The 15,957-nt window shown below is 41.3% G+C and overlaps 2 protein-coding genes across 4 annotated transcripts in view; one reads left to right on the top strand and one right to left on the bottom strand.

Moving 5' to 3' along the window:
- The first annotated feature begins 3,550 nt into the window (after positions 1–3,550).
- MED18 (mediator complex subunit 18) lies at positions 3,551–4,797 on the top strand. Its single transcript, XM_035309582.1, has 3 exons — positions 3,551–3,716; positions 3,878–4,498; positions 4,556–4,797. Exons 1-2 carry the CDS (start codon positions 3,644–3,646, stop codon positions 4,429–4,431), a joined length of 627 nt encoding a protein of 208 aa, XP_035165473.1. The 5' UTR covers positions 3,551–3,643; the 3' UTR covers positions 4,432–4,498; positions 4,556–4,797.
- A 4,231-nt stretch (positions 4,798–9,028) lies between these two features.
- Positions 9,029–15,957, bottom strand: part of CERT1 (ceramide transporter 1) — an 80,620-nt gene continuing 73,691 nt past the window's right edge. For all 3 annotated transcript variants that reach the window (XM_035309579.1, XM_035309580.1, XM_035309581.1), the window contains 4 exons: positions 15,569–15,697; positions 14,676–14,805; positions 13,127–13,263; positions 9,029–12,027 (listed from right to left, as the gene is read on the bottom strand). In XM_035309579.1, coding sequence (XP_035165470.1) covers positions 13,136–13,263; positions 14,676–14,805; positions 15,569–15,697 — 387 coding nt within the window. In that variant the 3' untranslated portion in view covers positions 9,029–12,027; positions 13,127–13,135. The remainder of the gene's footprint in view (positions 12,028–13,126; positions 13,264–14,675; positions 14,806–15,568; positions 15,698–15,957) is intronic.

Raw genomic sequence — 15,957 nt, 5'->3', positions numbered from 1 at the left:
AGGGAGCTGCAGGCCGCCATGAGGCCTCCCCTCAGCCTGCCTCTGGGCTGAACAAACCAAGGGGCCTCAGCCGCTCCTCATACATCTTGTCCTCTGGACCCTTCACCATCTTTGTAGCCTTCCTTTGGATGTTCTCTAATAGTTTTATGTCCTTCTTATACTTTGGTGCCCAAAGCTGCACCCAGAGCTGAGATGAGGCCTCACCAGCACAGAGCAGAGCAGGACAATCCATTCCTAGTGCACCCCAGGGTAGGGTTGCCCCTCCTGGCTGCCAGGGCACGCTGCTGGCTCGTGTTCGGCTTGCTGTTGACCAGAACCCCAGATCCCTTTCTGCGGGGCAGCTCTCCAGCCTCTCATTTCCCAGTCAGTATGTATAGGAAGGGTTGCCCCACCCCAGGTGCAGAATCTGGCACATGCTCTTGTTAAACTTCACATGGCTGGCAACTGCCCAGCTCTCTAATTTGTCAAGATCTCTCCACAACTTGAGAGACTCACACTCTCTCTCACACTCGACAGAGTCAACAGCTCCTACCCATTTAGTGTCATCTGCAAACTTATTCAAAACACCTTGTGGTCTTACATTCAAGCCATTTATGAAAAAATTGGAGAGAACTGGGCTTACAGTGAGGCCTTGGAGAACCCCCCCAGTGACCTGAAGCCGGCCTGAAATAACCCCATTTGCTATAACCCCTTGAGCCCAACCAGTCAGCCAACTGTTCACCCACTGCATTATGTTTCATCTGGACATTTTGTCCAGAAGGATACTGTGAGAAACAGTGTCAAAAGCTTTACTGAAATCCAAAAAGATAATATCAACTGTCTTTGTCAACTATTTGAGCAACCTGGTCTAGACTCCCACGATGACATCCCCTTTATTTACTTGTCCCTTAGTCCTTACCCAGAGGCTCTCACATGTGTCCTCACCAACTGCAAGCTCCATACAGCCCAGCCCCTCCATTACAGACACTGCCACCCCTCACCTCACCTGCCCTGCCCATCCCTCCTGCAGAGCCTGTAAACATCCATCATAGCACACCAGTCACAGGCCTCTTTCCACCAGGTTTCACTTATGCCAGTGATGTAGCTCTGGGACTGAGCCAAGGCTTCCAACTCCTCTTGCTTGTTCCTCATGCTGCCTGCATTGGTGCAGAAATATTTCAAATGTGCTTCATTGTAGCCAGCACGTCATGGAGCAGAGTGAAGGATCTCAGTAGCACGCAGTCCCTCAAATTTTGGCATACCAGCCCATAGCTTATCACTGGTGTGCCTGTTTTTCTCTCTATCCTCCTTCATAACTAGTTTAAAGCCCTATCGATCAGCCCTGCTAACCCCCACACAACAATCCTTTTCCTTTATGTTGTACACTACATAATCCTTTATGTTGTAGACTATGTAATTATTAATCCAAATTCTTGGAGAAGGGGTCTTCGGGAACACTGAGGAGGCAGTCACCCTGCTGACAGAGAGCTATGTAAAGCTGGACTGAGAGTCATATTTTTACATTAAACATACATTAAGACGAGTGGGCAGTAGTTAGTTATACCATCACTTTTTTTTTTTTTTTTCCAGTCAATGGTTAGCCCGTTCCCCATACACATTTAAGCTTACTTTATTATATATACTGTGTACTGATATATTAACAAGCCAAGTGCTAGTGTAAAAATACGTACAGCAGTCCAGCTTATTTTCTTTCTTTTGCATGTGAGAGCTGGCATAGGACTACCTGTGTGAGCTGGTCCTGTTTAATGATAGTAAAATATTTAAAGTTACTTCAGCTTTTGAGAATATCAGCTCTAATGAGAGTTTGTCATTAGTGAGAAAAATGAGCCACAAGGAGAGACATCACTTTGGCACAGTTTCTGACTAAAGAGAATTGCACTTTTGCAGGACCTATCTTGGGTTTCCCATCTGAAAATTGTTTCTGGGTTAGTCCTGAGAAAATCAGTACTTGACACTCATTGAAGAGATGTTCTCATGGCAATTTCTTTGATATTTGACAAAGCAGCCTAAAATGGTAATGTAAGATCTGGAGGGGGACAGTCACATAGCACAGAAAACTACATGCAACTCTAGTTTTTGCTCTGGTGGTAAGCGTTTAAGAACACAGCCAAGTCTGGAAGTCACTTGGAGCTCATTAAACTATCATCTCAATTGACAAATGTTCCTGCTTAGCAAGGTAGCACAGAATAAACCATAATTTGTATTACAATGAGGCTGACAGCGTCATCAGTTATTTGATGTTTCTTGCCTTCTCTATCACTGTCTTTATGCTGTAAATTTATGCCCATAATTTAAGATGGTAGCCCAGCCAGTGACACAACATTGTGGCAAAATGGCTAAGAACTACCGACATCCCTGAGTTACCTGCTAAGACCTGAGATCATTTAATGAGTAATCCTAGTGCTGAAATTGTCAACAACTTTTACAATTTTTAATTGTGCAATCAATGCACTATGTAAATTGCCTATTGTATAACTATAGAGTAATTAATTTTAACAACTGTGCAGTCAGATTTGTGGGGTGGGTGGCTTTCTGCTGTTAATTCACTGCCAGCAAATGGAAAATGCTGCATGCATATGCTGGAAGCAATTTTGATTGACAAAGGCGACAGAGGGGATTCAGAACCAAAGACTGTGAGATGAATGGGAAAAAAATAATTTTAAAAAAAAAAAAAGTTCTAGAAAAAGTTTTAGTAACAAGGAAGAAAAAAATCCATCCAGCATACACCATACCCAGCTGATCCTCCCTTCACTGTTCATGCTATTTCAACGTCTAGATGAGGCTGGACGGCCTGTTTTGCAAAGACAGTTTCCCTGCAGGGGCTCTGCAGGGAGGTTTCTGCTCTGTGCATTCGAAATGTGGTAGGCAGCTGAGTTAAAGGCCTGGCCCCATATGCTACTCAGCTTCCCTTCCACAGACAGGTGTATAATGAGAGTTTTAAAGGGAGGTGAACAGAACTTAGGTAGGAGGCTGGAAATACAGTGCTGAGCTTCTATTTCTATCTGCATTTCTCTCCATCACCTCCATCTGTCTGACCAACTGCCTTTTGCGCCTGCTGCATCTTGTCCGCAAGGAGGGCAGAAAGAAAAGCTCACTTTAAGATACTTTTAAGGTACAGAGGTGCAGTTACGGGGGTGCTCTTCAGGGCCCCCTCTTGGAGGCCAGGCAGCTCGGCATCTCCAGGGTGCTGCCTGTTCACAGCCGGTGAGGGCAGCTGGGGACGCCCTGTTCTGGGGGAGCCACTGGTGCTCACCAACTTGGGGTGAGCTCGCCCAGCCGAGGGCACTGCTGGTTTTCTGCTCTGAGGTTTTGTATCGCTCCTGAGAGCGTGGGGCAGAACCAGCAGGGGTCCTCCCGGCTCACAGCTGCCGGCCGGCCGCAGGAGCCCTCAGCACCCTGAGGAGCCTCCGTGCTGCCCCTCCCCTTCCCGCCCTCCACCCGCCCCACCATGGCCGGCGGGGCCGGGCGCTGAGGGGCGGCGCGGGGCCGGGCTGCGGCGGGGGCTCGGGGCTCGACTCCCCGCTGCCTGCAGGCCCCCGCCGGGCCGCGGGGTGGTGCTGCCGCCGCTCCTTCCCTGCCTCCTTCCCTTCCTCCTTCCTTCCCTCCCGCCGCCGCCGCCGCACGGGCAGCCGCCGGCCGCAGCATGGAGGCGCCCCCCGTTACCATGATGCCCGTGACGGGCGGCACCATCAACATGATGGAGTACCTGCTGCAGGGTAGGGCAGCGGGGCCCGGCCGAGAGGAGACCCCTGGCCCGAGGGGTGTCTGGGGGGGGTGCTCGGGGGGGGGGGGGGTGTTTGGGTATTTGGGGCTGTTTGGGGTGTAAGGGATGTGCATGGGGTGTGGGCAATGGCCGTTGTGTCTCTGTCCGCCTCAGGCAGCGTCCTGGACCAGAGCCTGGAGAGCCTGCTGCACCGCCTGCGCGGCTTGTGCGACAACATGGAGCCGGAGACCTTCCTGGACCACGAGATGGTGTTCCTGCTGAAGGGGCAGCAGGCCAGCCCCTTCGTGCTGCGGGCGCGGCGCTCCATCGACAAGAGCGGCATGCCCTGGCACCTGCGCTACCTGGGCCAGCCGGAGATAGGGGACAAGAACCGGCACGCGCTGGTGCGCAACTGCGTGGACATTGCCACGTCGGACAACCTGACGGACTTCCTTGTGGAGATGGGTTTCCGCATGGACCACGAGTTCGTGGCCAAAGGGCACGTGTTCCGCAAGGGCATCATGAAGATCGTGGTCTACAAGATCTTTCGCATCTTGATGCCGGGCAACACGGATAACATTGAGCCGCTCTCCCTCTCCTACCTTGTGGAGCTTAACGTGGTAGCTCCAGCTGGACAGGATGTAGTCTCCGATGACATGAGGAACTTTGCAGAGCAGCTAAAGCCTTTGGTGCATCTGGAGAAAATTGACCCTAAAAGGTTAATGTGATTGAAAAGCTGGGCAGCTAAGCATTGCTTTTGCCAGGGTTCTTCAGGGTTGTTTTTATAAAATACCTTTCAATCAAAATATTGAAAATTTGAAAGATTGAAAAGATTGAAAGATTTGAAATACCTTTGAAATCAAAACATGGAGAGGGGAATAAAGGAGTACATAGCAATGTTTTGCTAGTTGCAGGTACTAAGTATTTTTTCCCGCATTTGCAGATTGTGAAAAAAAGGATGTGATTTACCTGCTCTAGTGAACCTGCTTTGGCAGGGGATTTGGACCTGATAATCTCTGGAGGTCCCTTCCAACCCCTACAATTCTGTGATTCTGTGATTCTTTGAATAAAATGAGACGCTTCTAGAAAAACAATGTCATTCAAAACATCATTAAATACTAGTATTGGTAACATCCCCCCCTCTTGTTGGGGAAATACGTGTTAGAAAGCATAATGGCTAGTAATCCATTAGACGTAGTGGAATTCACATACCTTTGTACCTACACCTCAGTGCAGTTTTGTTTTGTTTTTGAAGTACTATTCTTCTATACCGCCTATTACCACTTCTAAATAATACATGAAACTGATAGCCTTCAATGCAAGGGGTGTTTATAACAAGCATAAAACCAGGAACTGTACACAGCATAAAAGAGCAAGAGTATACCTATTTATGATAAATTAATAAGACAGAGTATATGTAACAGAAACAGCTGTGACAAAGAATACTTTATAATGAACCTTTTTCTGATATTACAAAAGCTAGAATTAGAAAACAATTTACCAATATTAAAACCACAAGAGGTTTTTAAAAATCTGTTAAGTGCTATTTCATCTACCTCACTGAAATTGAGCATGGCAGTCCCAGTTAATGAGGAGCAAGTACATTTTTAGTATTAAGATTCCTCTCATCTGACAGGTAATACTGAAAGTTAAAACCAACAAGACTATCATGTCTGGACCTGTGCAAAGCATTTGATACTGTCCCATGTGACATCCTTGTCTCCAAATTGGAGAGACACAGGTCTGATGGATGGACAACTCAGAATTGGCTGGATGGTCACACTCAGAGATGCAGTCGAGGGCTTGATGTCCAGGTGGGAGATGAGTGGTGTTCTTCAGGGGTCAGTATTAAGACCAGTACTGCTTAACAACTTGTTGGTGACAAGTATCTGGGGGTGCTGGTTGATGAGAAGCTCAACATGAGCCGGCAATGTGCACTTGCAGCCCAGAAAGCCAACCATATTCTGGGCTGCACCAAAAGCAGCGTGGCCCCAGGTCAAGGGAGGGGATTGTCCCCCTCTGCTCTGCTCTTGTGAGACCCCACCTGGAGTGCTGCGTTCAGCTCAGGGGCAGTGTTAGAATGAGTAAGTTAACAACTAAAATATTCGGCACCAGGACGTGATCAAGATAAAGAGTAACATGCTCAATGAGTGCATGCTCTACATAAGGAGGCATGAGAATAACCGAGTATCTGACCACCGGCTACAGAATGCCATTACACTGTATTCATAACAATGATTTTCAAAGAGGATGCAAACAATGAGGTGACCTGTGTGACTTCGCTTGACTCAAAACACCCAAAGTATGTTCTGGAGGGTACAGGCACACCTACAATTATTTTGTTCACACTCACCTGTGACTCACACATGACTGACGCTCACCGGACAGCACACTATCCTGGGGTTTTGAGTCTGCATTTTTTAATTTTCTTTTTTTAGCATACTGTTGTCACATGTGACTTCCCAGGGGCTGAGGGGTAATTCCAGGGCTCTGGCTGTGCCAGGAAGCTGAACTCACCGGGTTGTTCCATGACTCAGTTGCAATCCCACCCCATGTGGTGAGATTCTTCAGGGCTGTTGTCATATCCAACCAGTGTTACACTAGCTAGGAATCAGTTGCCGCAGACTTCGAAGATCCACGGTCTGTTTCATCACACAAAATTTTAGAGAGAAACTCAATAGATCAGAATTCTTGAGCATCACATGGTAGCTTTTCCAAGGGTACTTGCTTGTAAATACACATAAAGACAGAAAGCGACAAGTGTCTAGACCCTTCTCATCGCATCTGAAAGGAGCTCGCTCAGAAAAAAACTTGGTCAGTTAGCATTTGGATGGGCAAACAATAATATCTTTAAAGGCTCAAAACAGCAACAGAATTAGGGAGTTAAAGCAGACCCCAGGCGCTCAACAGAGGCATTAAAAACAAGCAGTGTGCTGATAGAAACTAGCCTTCAGCATGGTCACCCCACAGTCTTCTCTGCTCTTTAATTTTCATCTCAGAACAACACCCGGAAACTATGCACATTTAAATACTGTTGGTTGGTTGGTTGTGGCTGTTGCTTTGTTTTGGTTTTGGTTTATGTAAGGTTTTTTTTTGTAACTGACAAGCCTTTTGTAAAGGCTCCTCAGTTACAGTGACAGAAAGGAAAATCCCACCTTGAAGGTCTGACAGACCAGATCAAACAAGAGTAGGCTGCTGAATGGAAATGTCCTAATTATTAAAGTGAGGCTTAGATCACATAATAGTTGGACCTATTATTGTCTGAAGTTCCCCCCCAAAATCCTTTAAAAAGTTCACTTTAAGAACAGTAGTTTAAACATTGAAAACTGCAGCAATCCATACCACCACCTGTCCTTGTTCCAGCTGTAGTCTATTCTTAGAAGAGGCAGGGCACAGAGGAAAAACTTGACCGCATCAATGGTTACAGATCAAGAAAAACAGACATAGCCATAATGCTCAAAAAGCATAGCCCTTCCCTTTAATGAAACATGCTTTTATCCTATGAAACCTTTTATAGCTGAAGACCAAAGATAACGATCTTAGTTATAAACACCAGTAAATTTCATGGCATAACCCTAACCAGTGATTGATATTTATGGATTTGAGGGATGGACAACAAGGGGTGAGGAACTGGTGGGATGGTCACAATCATAGAGGCGCAGTCAAGGGCTCAGTGTCCAAGTGGGAGATAAGCGGTGTTCCTCAGGGGTCAGTACTGGGACCAGCGCTGTTTAACATCTCTGTCAGTGACACAGACAGCGGGATCAACAGCACCCACAGCAGGTTTGCTGATGACACCAAGCTGCATGGTGTGGTCAACACACTGGAGGGAAGGAATGCCATCCAGAGGGATCCGGGCAGGCCTGAGAGGTGGGTCTGTGCAAACCTCATGAGGTTCAACAAGGCCAAGGGCAAGGTCCTGGCCCTGGGTCAGGGCAATCCCAAGCACCAATAGAGGCCGGGTGGAGAATGGGTTGAGAGCAGCCCTGAGGAAAAGGACATGGGGGTGCTGGTTGATGAAAAGCTCCACATGGGCTGGCAACATGCACTCACAGCCTACAAAGCCAACCATACCCTAGGCTGCATCAAAAGCAGCGTGATCAGCGCGACAAGGGAGGTGATTCTCTCCCCCTCTGCTCTGCTCTCACAAGACCCCACCTGGAGTGCTGTTCTGGGGCCCCCAGCACAGGAAGGACACGGAAGTATTAGAACAAGCCCAGAGTACGGCCATGAGGATGATCAAGGGACTGGAGCACCTTTCCTGTGAGGACAGGCTGAGGGAGTTGGGGCTGTACACGCTGGAGAAGAGAAGGCTCTGGAGGGACCTTAGAGCAGCCTTCCAGTACCTAAAGGGGGCCTACAGGAAGTTTGGGGAGGGATTCTTTGTCAGGTGGTGTAAGGATAGGACAAGGGAGAATGGTATTAAACTAAATTAGATACAAGGTGGAAATTCCTTACTCAGAGGGGGGTGAGGCTGAGACACTGGCACAGGTTGCCCAGAGCTGTGGAAGCCCCATCCCTGGGAGTGTTCAAGGCTGACTTTGAGCAATTCTGTGATTCACAGTCAGATTATATTGTAATTACTCACATCAGTACCATAACTACAGAAATGCTCAGCCTCTCCATACTAAAAAGCATGTGTTATTAAATTACATTCTTGGCAATGTAAGTTCTGCATGTATATAAATACATATTTTTTTTTTAAAGGGGAGGAGTGCAGGGTTGCATGGGAAAAAAAAATCCTTTTTTCCAGCTAAAACAGCTGCGTTCATTGGCAGGGCTTGTCCAAGTCCTCCACAGTTGTTGCCTGATGCTGCAGAGCTAAAGTTTACCTTTTTCTATGGAATCAGTTATTCCTGCTATTAAAAAAGCTTGCTCTGCAGAAGTTATTCTCAGTTCTTAAAAATTCTTCACACATTAGACAAAAACACAAGTTTATCCTCTGGCACTTCTCAGTCCTGGATCTCCATTGTTGACAGGGAAGCTTTCATAATGTTGTTAGTTCTGTACAAACAAACGCAAAAGCTTAAATACAACTTTGGAAGTACTCTATATTAAAACTATACTGTACAGGAACATTTTTAACATGCTTCTGATATGATAGTACAGAATGAGCTTTTCATATATAAACAGCTGACGTGGCATTCAAATTTTCATTTCAGTAACCTCAGTAATAATACAAGCAAGCTACTTTCTGTTAATTTGTACATACATTGTAGTATGGTATACAACTTCATACACAATCTAAAAGTTGGTTACAACGTAAAACATTTTAAGTAAGTTTCCTTAGAGCACTGAAAAGTTAAAAATAACTACAAACCAGGGTTTTTCTTCATAATTTTTTTTTTAATACTTTTCACTTTTAAATACTGGTTTTAAATTTGTGATTGTAACATGGAAGAGCCAACTTTTAATTTTTAAAACTTATCATTAGGATTATAAAGCTATTATATAACAGTTACACTCTACACACTCAAAGTACTCAAAAATATGATTCATGTTTTGAGTCTGTAGATGAACAGTGGCAATTCAAATACAGTGTTATCTGTACAACTTGACAAAAATACAGGTGGACAATCTGATTAGTTTAAAGAAATCTGCACAACTTCAGATATGCCAGCTCAGCCCAATTAAGTAAAAGGTAATTCCCTCCACCCCCCAAAATGTATCACATTTTTCACAGATAAATTTCTCCAAGTGAGATGTTCAGGTTCTCAGACAGGGTAACAATGCCTATTGCTCATCCTCATTCCCCTTAAAGGTTTCATCAAGTAATTTCCTTCAGATCTAGATCAGCAACAACAAAATTCTCCCAAAAGAGATATTCAGAAAACAATATTAAATGGAGAAGACTGCTGCGTTTTCAGCCCTCCAAATTGGTTCAAGTTATAGAAACATCCCTTCTACAGTTAGGGGCTTCTTCTGCAAAGGAAATCGTAGTATAAATGCTACAGATCCATTAACAGGATGAAGTGAACTCAAGAGTGCACATATATGTGGCAGTGTCTGGAAAAACAGTTGGGTTCAGAAGAAAGGGGAAATTTTATAAAACCATAAAAGTCCTTCAGATTTTTCCTCAAGAAAGGATCTAATGGTTACTTAAAACACAGACAATCTGAGGCCTGTAGAAAGCTGCCTTTTTTTTTTTTTAAATTAAGAAGTCAATTAATATCTATGTTTCAATCTTGCAAGTACTTCTGTAGCTTTTTAGGAAGCCTTCTTACAATACTGATTGGGCAGGGCTAGCTGTAGTGAAGTACCAGTGCCTTTATCTAAAAGTAAAGTGTATTTCTTACAAAGAGTATCTGTAGTGTAATTTTATTTACAGAATAAATCGCAAAAGTACATCACATTTAGTGCAAATGCAACTAATAATAAAAGATTTATATACTGCTTTGTAAACTTCCATACCTTTGTAAAATAAAGCTATCCAATTAAATTAAGAAACAGTTACTTGCCTGTGTTCAACAACTATTACCAGAAAAGGCAAATAAGGAATTAAACTTTTCATATTCTGGACCATTTTTTTTTTTTTTTTTGAAGTTCCCATCAGTGGCTATGGTGAATGAACCATTGTTTAGTTGATTGTAAAAAGATGAAGTATATTTGAGGTATAAGAATTATTTTTTATCATCACTATATAAAATGCTCACTGGTGATATAGTAAACATGTACAAATTTTTGTCTTATTTGCCTTACTAGCACTACCATATAGGCACTTTTCTACATATTCAAATTAACAGAGTAATTCTGTAATAAGGCATATTCCATGCACACCTTTAGAGAAAGGCAAATAAAAAAGGTAGAGTTACGGAGCATGAAATCTCTGTGCATGTGTAATCATGTGTTAGGTATGACCATCTCTATAGAGAAAATGAACAGGTGAAAATTTTTTCCAATACTGCACTGATCACATTTAATCATTCACCAAATCTTCATTAAGTTACTATTTTATAGTTATTTTCAGGCACCTACCATACTATATCAAATAAGACTTTCACTTTCTTTTGAAAAAATATATCAAACTTTTTCCTTGAAATACACAGGTCAGTGAAACACCCAGTAGGCTCTGAATAATTTCCAACTACAGGACACGGATAACATGTCTCAAAGCAAAAACCAGTCTGCCAGAGTCCTCTCCCAATGAGCATCTCCAGAATTAAAGGCAGGCAAATATCTGACATTTAAATTCTCACAGCAACTAAAGGGAACTTTCCAATAAGAACTATGCACTGTCATAGCTCTGAAGGGTTTTTGATCAAGTGGCAAGTATCAACACAACTCACTTTCTACATGAGCCTCATAGCATGGCTTTATTAAGGTGAGGAAAACACATGCAGGATTTGAAAATAATGTATTCATCCTCATTCTAGACTGGGAATGTTGTCCTATGTAGTCCAAATTACTTCAATAAATATAGTGTACCTTCTGACAGCTTCAGAAAAGCCCCCTAGATATCATGCAAGAAAGCAGTCCACATATAGCATGGACAGATGTCTTCTAGCTTTTGGGCAGTCTCTTGCCCTCTCACATAGAATCTTTCCAGAAATTTCTGGGTCATGTTTAATAACAAAAATTCTGTAGCACATATTACATAACTAAAAAATACAATAGAAATATAAAGATATCTGGAAAAAAATAAAGCTTTTCACACTCTTACTCCTTCAGAGCCAAAGATCTTCATAAGAGTAAGACAATAGAAAAGGCAAAGTCATAAGGATATTGACAGCCCTCAGTTATTAACTGACAATTTATGTAACAAGATGATTCATTATAGAAACCAGCAGCAATGAACTATGATTATACAAAGCAAAACAAAACCTGCCAGTAATTCACCTAGGCTTTACTGAACTCCTCTTTCTACCCCCCTGCCCCAAAATACTACAGATTTTTATGCATATAAAGCACATACAGTATGCTATATGTGCATTTGTGCTTTTTAGACATGCACAAAAACTATGTAAGTATCTGGGGAAGGCTGACCACAAAATTCTGCCAGTTGCTTAAAATAAAAGCAGTAACTCACATTGGTGATTCAAAGTTGTATGTTCTTCCTTGTCCAAAGCAAGCAAAGAAAAATAGAGCCATATACATGTTATCAATACATGTATTTATAATTACACACTGATTCAGCAAGAAAAGTTAGCAGGAAAGATCTAGTGTTAAATATTCAGCCTCATGGTGTTGCAACATTTCTTCACTTCAGTATACAAAGCCTAGGATTTGGGCCATAAGAAGACTGTAGATCCTTCGTTCCAGCATGGAGTGCTCTATGCATGGTCATTTCTCCAACGTGGAATGCTCACCCAGTCTTGTTCTGTTCACTGCAGACAACAATGACAAAAATACAGCACTGTAAATTTCAAACACTAAACAAGAAATTGTTAAGCCCTTAAATATTATGTGCACTGCTATAATCACATTCCAACTGTTGGCTTGTGACAGCCATATTTTTAATGGCTCACCTACACTATCTCTAATAATACACAATTAAAACTGTGAACCAGATATTACAGGGCTACCTGTTACAGAAGGATCAGATGACAAAGACTTGAAATCTGGCATAACAAATAGAGCCTAAAAATAGAGGCAGCCTGTGTCATGCACAGAAAAGTGATAAGCTTGCTTTCAGATCTCGCTCTAATACTAGAGCTACCAAATACTACTGTGTGGCTGTAATTCTATGGCTTACAGTCTAAGCACTAACAAAAATTAAGCAAAGCAAAGCCTTACTTTGCACAAATGCTTATGTCTGACAGATTGAGCCTCAGGCGATTGGGAAATCCTTTCCTAATGTCACATCAATTAAATGTTAAAATCATTTTAGATTAGCACAATGGCATATACCATAAAAATATGTCCACTAACTTCAGAAGGCATCTGTAAATCGCTTCTCTTTTTCAGGTTTACCAAAAAGACTGAAAATTTAGGTCACAACCTTTAAAATATCCTAGTGGTTGACATTGGTCTGTCAGAAAACTTCCACTGTTAATAAAAAAAACAGATCAAAACTATTCTGTCAATATAAAAGAATACTTTGACCTTCATAATATTCTAATTCTAGTGATATTTGGCCACCTGATATAGATATCAAAACCTAATGAGGCTTTAGAGATAGTTCAGTATGTATTCTTTTCAAAAGATGTACAAAACATCTGCAACAATTGAGAAAACCAGTATAGACATGCATATGAAAATTTGCAAGAGCTAGTAAGTCTACAAAAAATAAGGGCTACATAAATTATCAAGTATTATTTTTCCATGTGAATAACACATGAATGTTTTAAGAAGCATATTGCATACATAGGTTAATAATAAACATTGAATTCATGCTAACTATGATAAAACATTTCTAGATTGCATACTTCTGTTGGCCTTAAATATTTAAAGCAGTGAATCAAGAAATTAAAAGAGAATATATACCTGCTAGTACTAGAATAAAATAGGCTTTCCTGCTGTTTTCTCTTGCACATATGATGTAAAACGCTTCAGGAACTTGGGATATTCTCGCTTTGCCACTGCTCGTAACACTGATGCTGGTGCCCATCCTCCTGGATTCACTACAAATAGACAGGAAGAAAGGCACTGAAATACAGTAAATCCTATAAAGCTAGAAATGCAGATGTAAGCTTGTATTCTTGCAACTCCTTCTGAAATAATAACAGTGAATAATAATTTTTTAGGCCCTTACAGCTTGTACTGTAGCACTTCCTACTCATAGCATTCAAGTTCAGTCCAGGTTTATGATGCCACTACTTAGAAAACATTAAAATAAGTTATTGTGAATCTTTTGGAAGTGCCCAAATGGAAGTTGATATTTTCTAAGTACTTAAAAAAAACAAAACAAAACAAAACACCCAGGAAGATTCAAGTTACTTCTTATTTCAAATACAACAGAAATTAGTATTAACTTCTCAGTTACTGCTGCATCTCTCTGCAAAATTGCTACATAGCCAATGTCTTATAAGTTATTTTTGAGAGGCTTTATAATATGACAAGCTTTGAAATATGTTTAAATTAATTGCTCAAGTATCTTGCAGAAGAAGCTGCCACTTCCTATATAATCATAGTTCAGAATTTGTCATTGAAAATATGTATTTTCAAATAATTGGGAAATTTTTGAAACAGGAAACAAAGCAGCTTTATAACCCCAGAGGTTAGCATTATATAACAGCATTTGTACAGGACTTAGTACGAGTCACATCACTCCTACATGTCAAAGTTTTATAGAACTCATTGTCCAGACTTTGGTGTTCCTTAATAAGCCATGTAATAGGTGGTTAAGAATAATAAGCATGTGAGATACTCTTAAAGTGTTTTGTAGCTGCAGGAGACAAGCTAATAGCTATGTGGTTCCAGTATTATAACACACTTCTAAATACTGGGTACAGTAACAATACAGTTTGGCTTTGATAATTTAAGTCAATACCAAGGATTCTATCTGTTAAAAAAATGTAGAGTAGATTATAAGGCTTGCAAACATCCTCATACAAAACATATTTGTACCTTCTTAATACTGTGGGTAAGAACTGTGTCTTTACTATCTGCAGCTTTTCAGCCTAACAAGACAAACTGGGGGAAAAACTCAACAGCAATACATGAATAAAAAAACTTTACTATTGCTGAAACTAAAAGCTATTGCAAAGCATCACAGTTGCAGACACTTTGTCTACCCACCTCCCTCCACCCAAATTTCTGTACTTAAGCTATACACTAATTTGTTCCTCCCAGAATGCCACATGATGAATGCCACCATTCACTGATTGGTGTAGCACAAATTCAGGTCTTTTTGAACATGAATACCACAAATATTGTCCTGTATATTTAAGAGAAAACCACATTAACTTTTTTCTTGATAGCTGAGTAATTATATTTTATAATTATATTTTAATCGTGCATATTATTAAAAACAGTATTTTATAATAATAATCATATATCATAAATGTCACACTGAAAAGAAATATAGACTTACCATTAGCTACATATGTAATCTTGCATAAGATGTTGTCTCTGCTTATTTCCTTGTTCCCCTCTGGTGGGCTTACTAACGTCTGACAAATCATAGCGATATTTATTTTGGCACGGACACAGCGATTGTTCAGCTGCCAAAAAGAAAAAAAAAAAACATTAATAAGCTTCAAACTAAGTTTATTTCCACATGCTTGACTGTAACATCTTAATTTTCTACAGAGTCTAAGACAGCCAAGAAGCTGCGTTTTAGAGAGCATGCATTCTAGCAAATGATTAACAGGAATGCGAACAAAATGAAAGGTATATGGTCAATAAGTAAAGGGTTAAACTGAAATGCCTGAATCTCTGATTTGCTTTATACATACTAGAAGTTAATTACTTCAATTATTGTAACAAACAAGTAAGGAAGCAGTTAAAGGATAATGTAACTGAATTCAAAGACGTAAGTAACTTTTCCCTTATAAACAGGCAATGGTATAGGCACAGAAACACTCCAAAGAAGGCATTCACTGCCTATTCTCTGGCAGAACTGTGTACATTGGAAGTTTAAGAGGTCCTATATCTAAAGTTATACGAACCTGTTCCCACATCTGACAACAAAGAAGTTATTGATTTGATACTATAAGAAGTCTTGATTTTTTAAACTGTCTTCACATCTTCAAAAGTTTTATTTTCAATCTTTTGCAAAACCTTAGATCTGCCAACCATTAAGGAAAGATGGCTTTTGGCTTGGAACACCCAGGTCACTGTTCCACTGGCTTTTAAAATAACCTGTATTTTGCATGATTACTCTGACCCAAAACCTACCTTACACTTCTATTGTGACACTATCACCATGTAAGAGAAAAGTGGGAACTTAAAAGCAGAACCTGACAGAATGAAAATAATACTTACAGGAGCACTATCATGTTCCACAGAAAAGTTGCATACAATCCATGTCTCAGGATCATTTTCACTGAATGCTGGTATCTTTCTGATGGCAGACAAATATAGCACGTCCCGTTGAGAAGCTGGCCACACCCTCTGCAGAGAGACACACGATAAACTTTTAAAAAGTGTGCAAGTACTTTTTTTTTTTTAATCTTTAGACAGAGGAAAAAAGAATTAAGACAAACAAGATCAGACAAGTTAAAAAGTTTCATCAAGTACTTGGACCAGTACTGTTTGATCTTTAGTTATTAATAACAGTCATTGGGTTTGAGTGCACCCTCAGCAAGTTTGTGGATGACACCAAGCTGTGTGGTGTGGCTGACATGCTGGAGAGAATGGATGCTGCCATCCAC

This window comes from Oxyura jamaicensis, chromosome Z (assembly GCF_011077185.1).
Source record: "Oxyura jamaicensis isolate SHBP4307 breed ruddy duck chromosome Z, BPBGC_Ojam_1.0, whole genome shotgun sequence".
In the NCBI taxonomy this organism is placed as follows: Eukaryota; Metazoa; Chordata; class Aves; order Anseriformes; family Anatidae; genus Oxyura; species Oxyura jamaicensis.
The sequence above is the reverse complement of the archived record's forward strand: the minus strand, read 5'-3'. Positions and strand labels throughout refer to the sequence as shown.

Excerpts from the sequence above, each read along its gene's own strand:
- MED18 (XM_035309582.1), top strand. The coding sequence starts at position 3,644 with ATGGAGGCGCCCCCCGTTACCATGATGCCCGTGACGGGCGGCACCATC. Across the intron at positions 3,717-3,877 it reads GATGGAGTACCTGCTGCAGG|GCAGCGTCCTGGACCAGAGC; the intron begins GTAGGGCAGCGG and ends TGTCCGCCTCAG.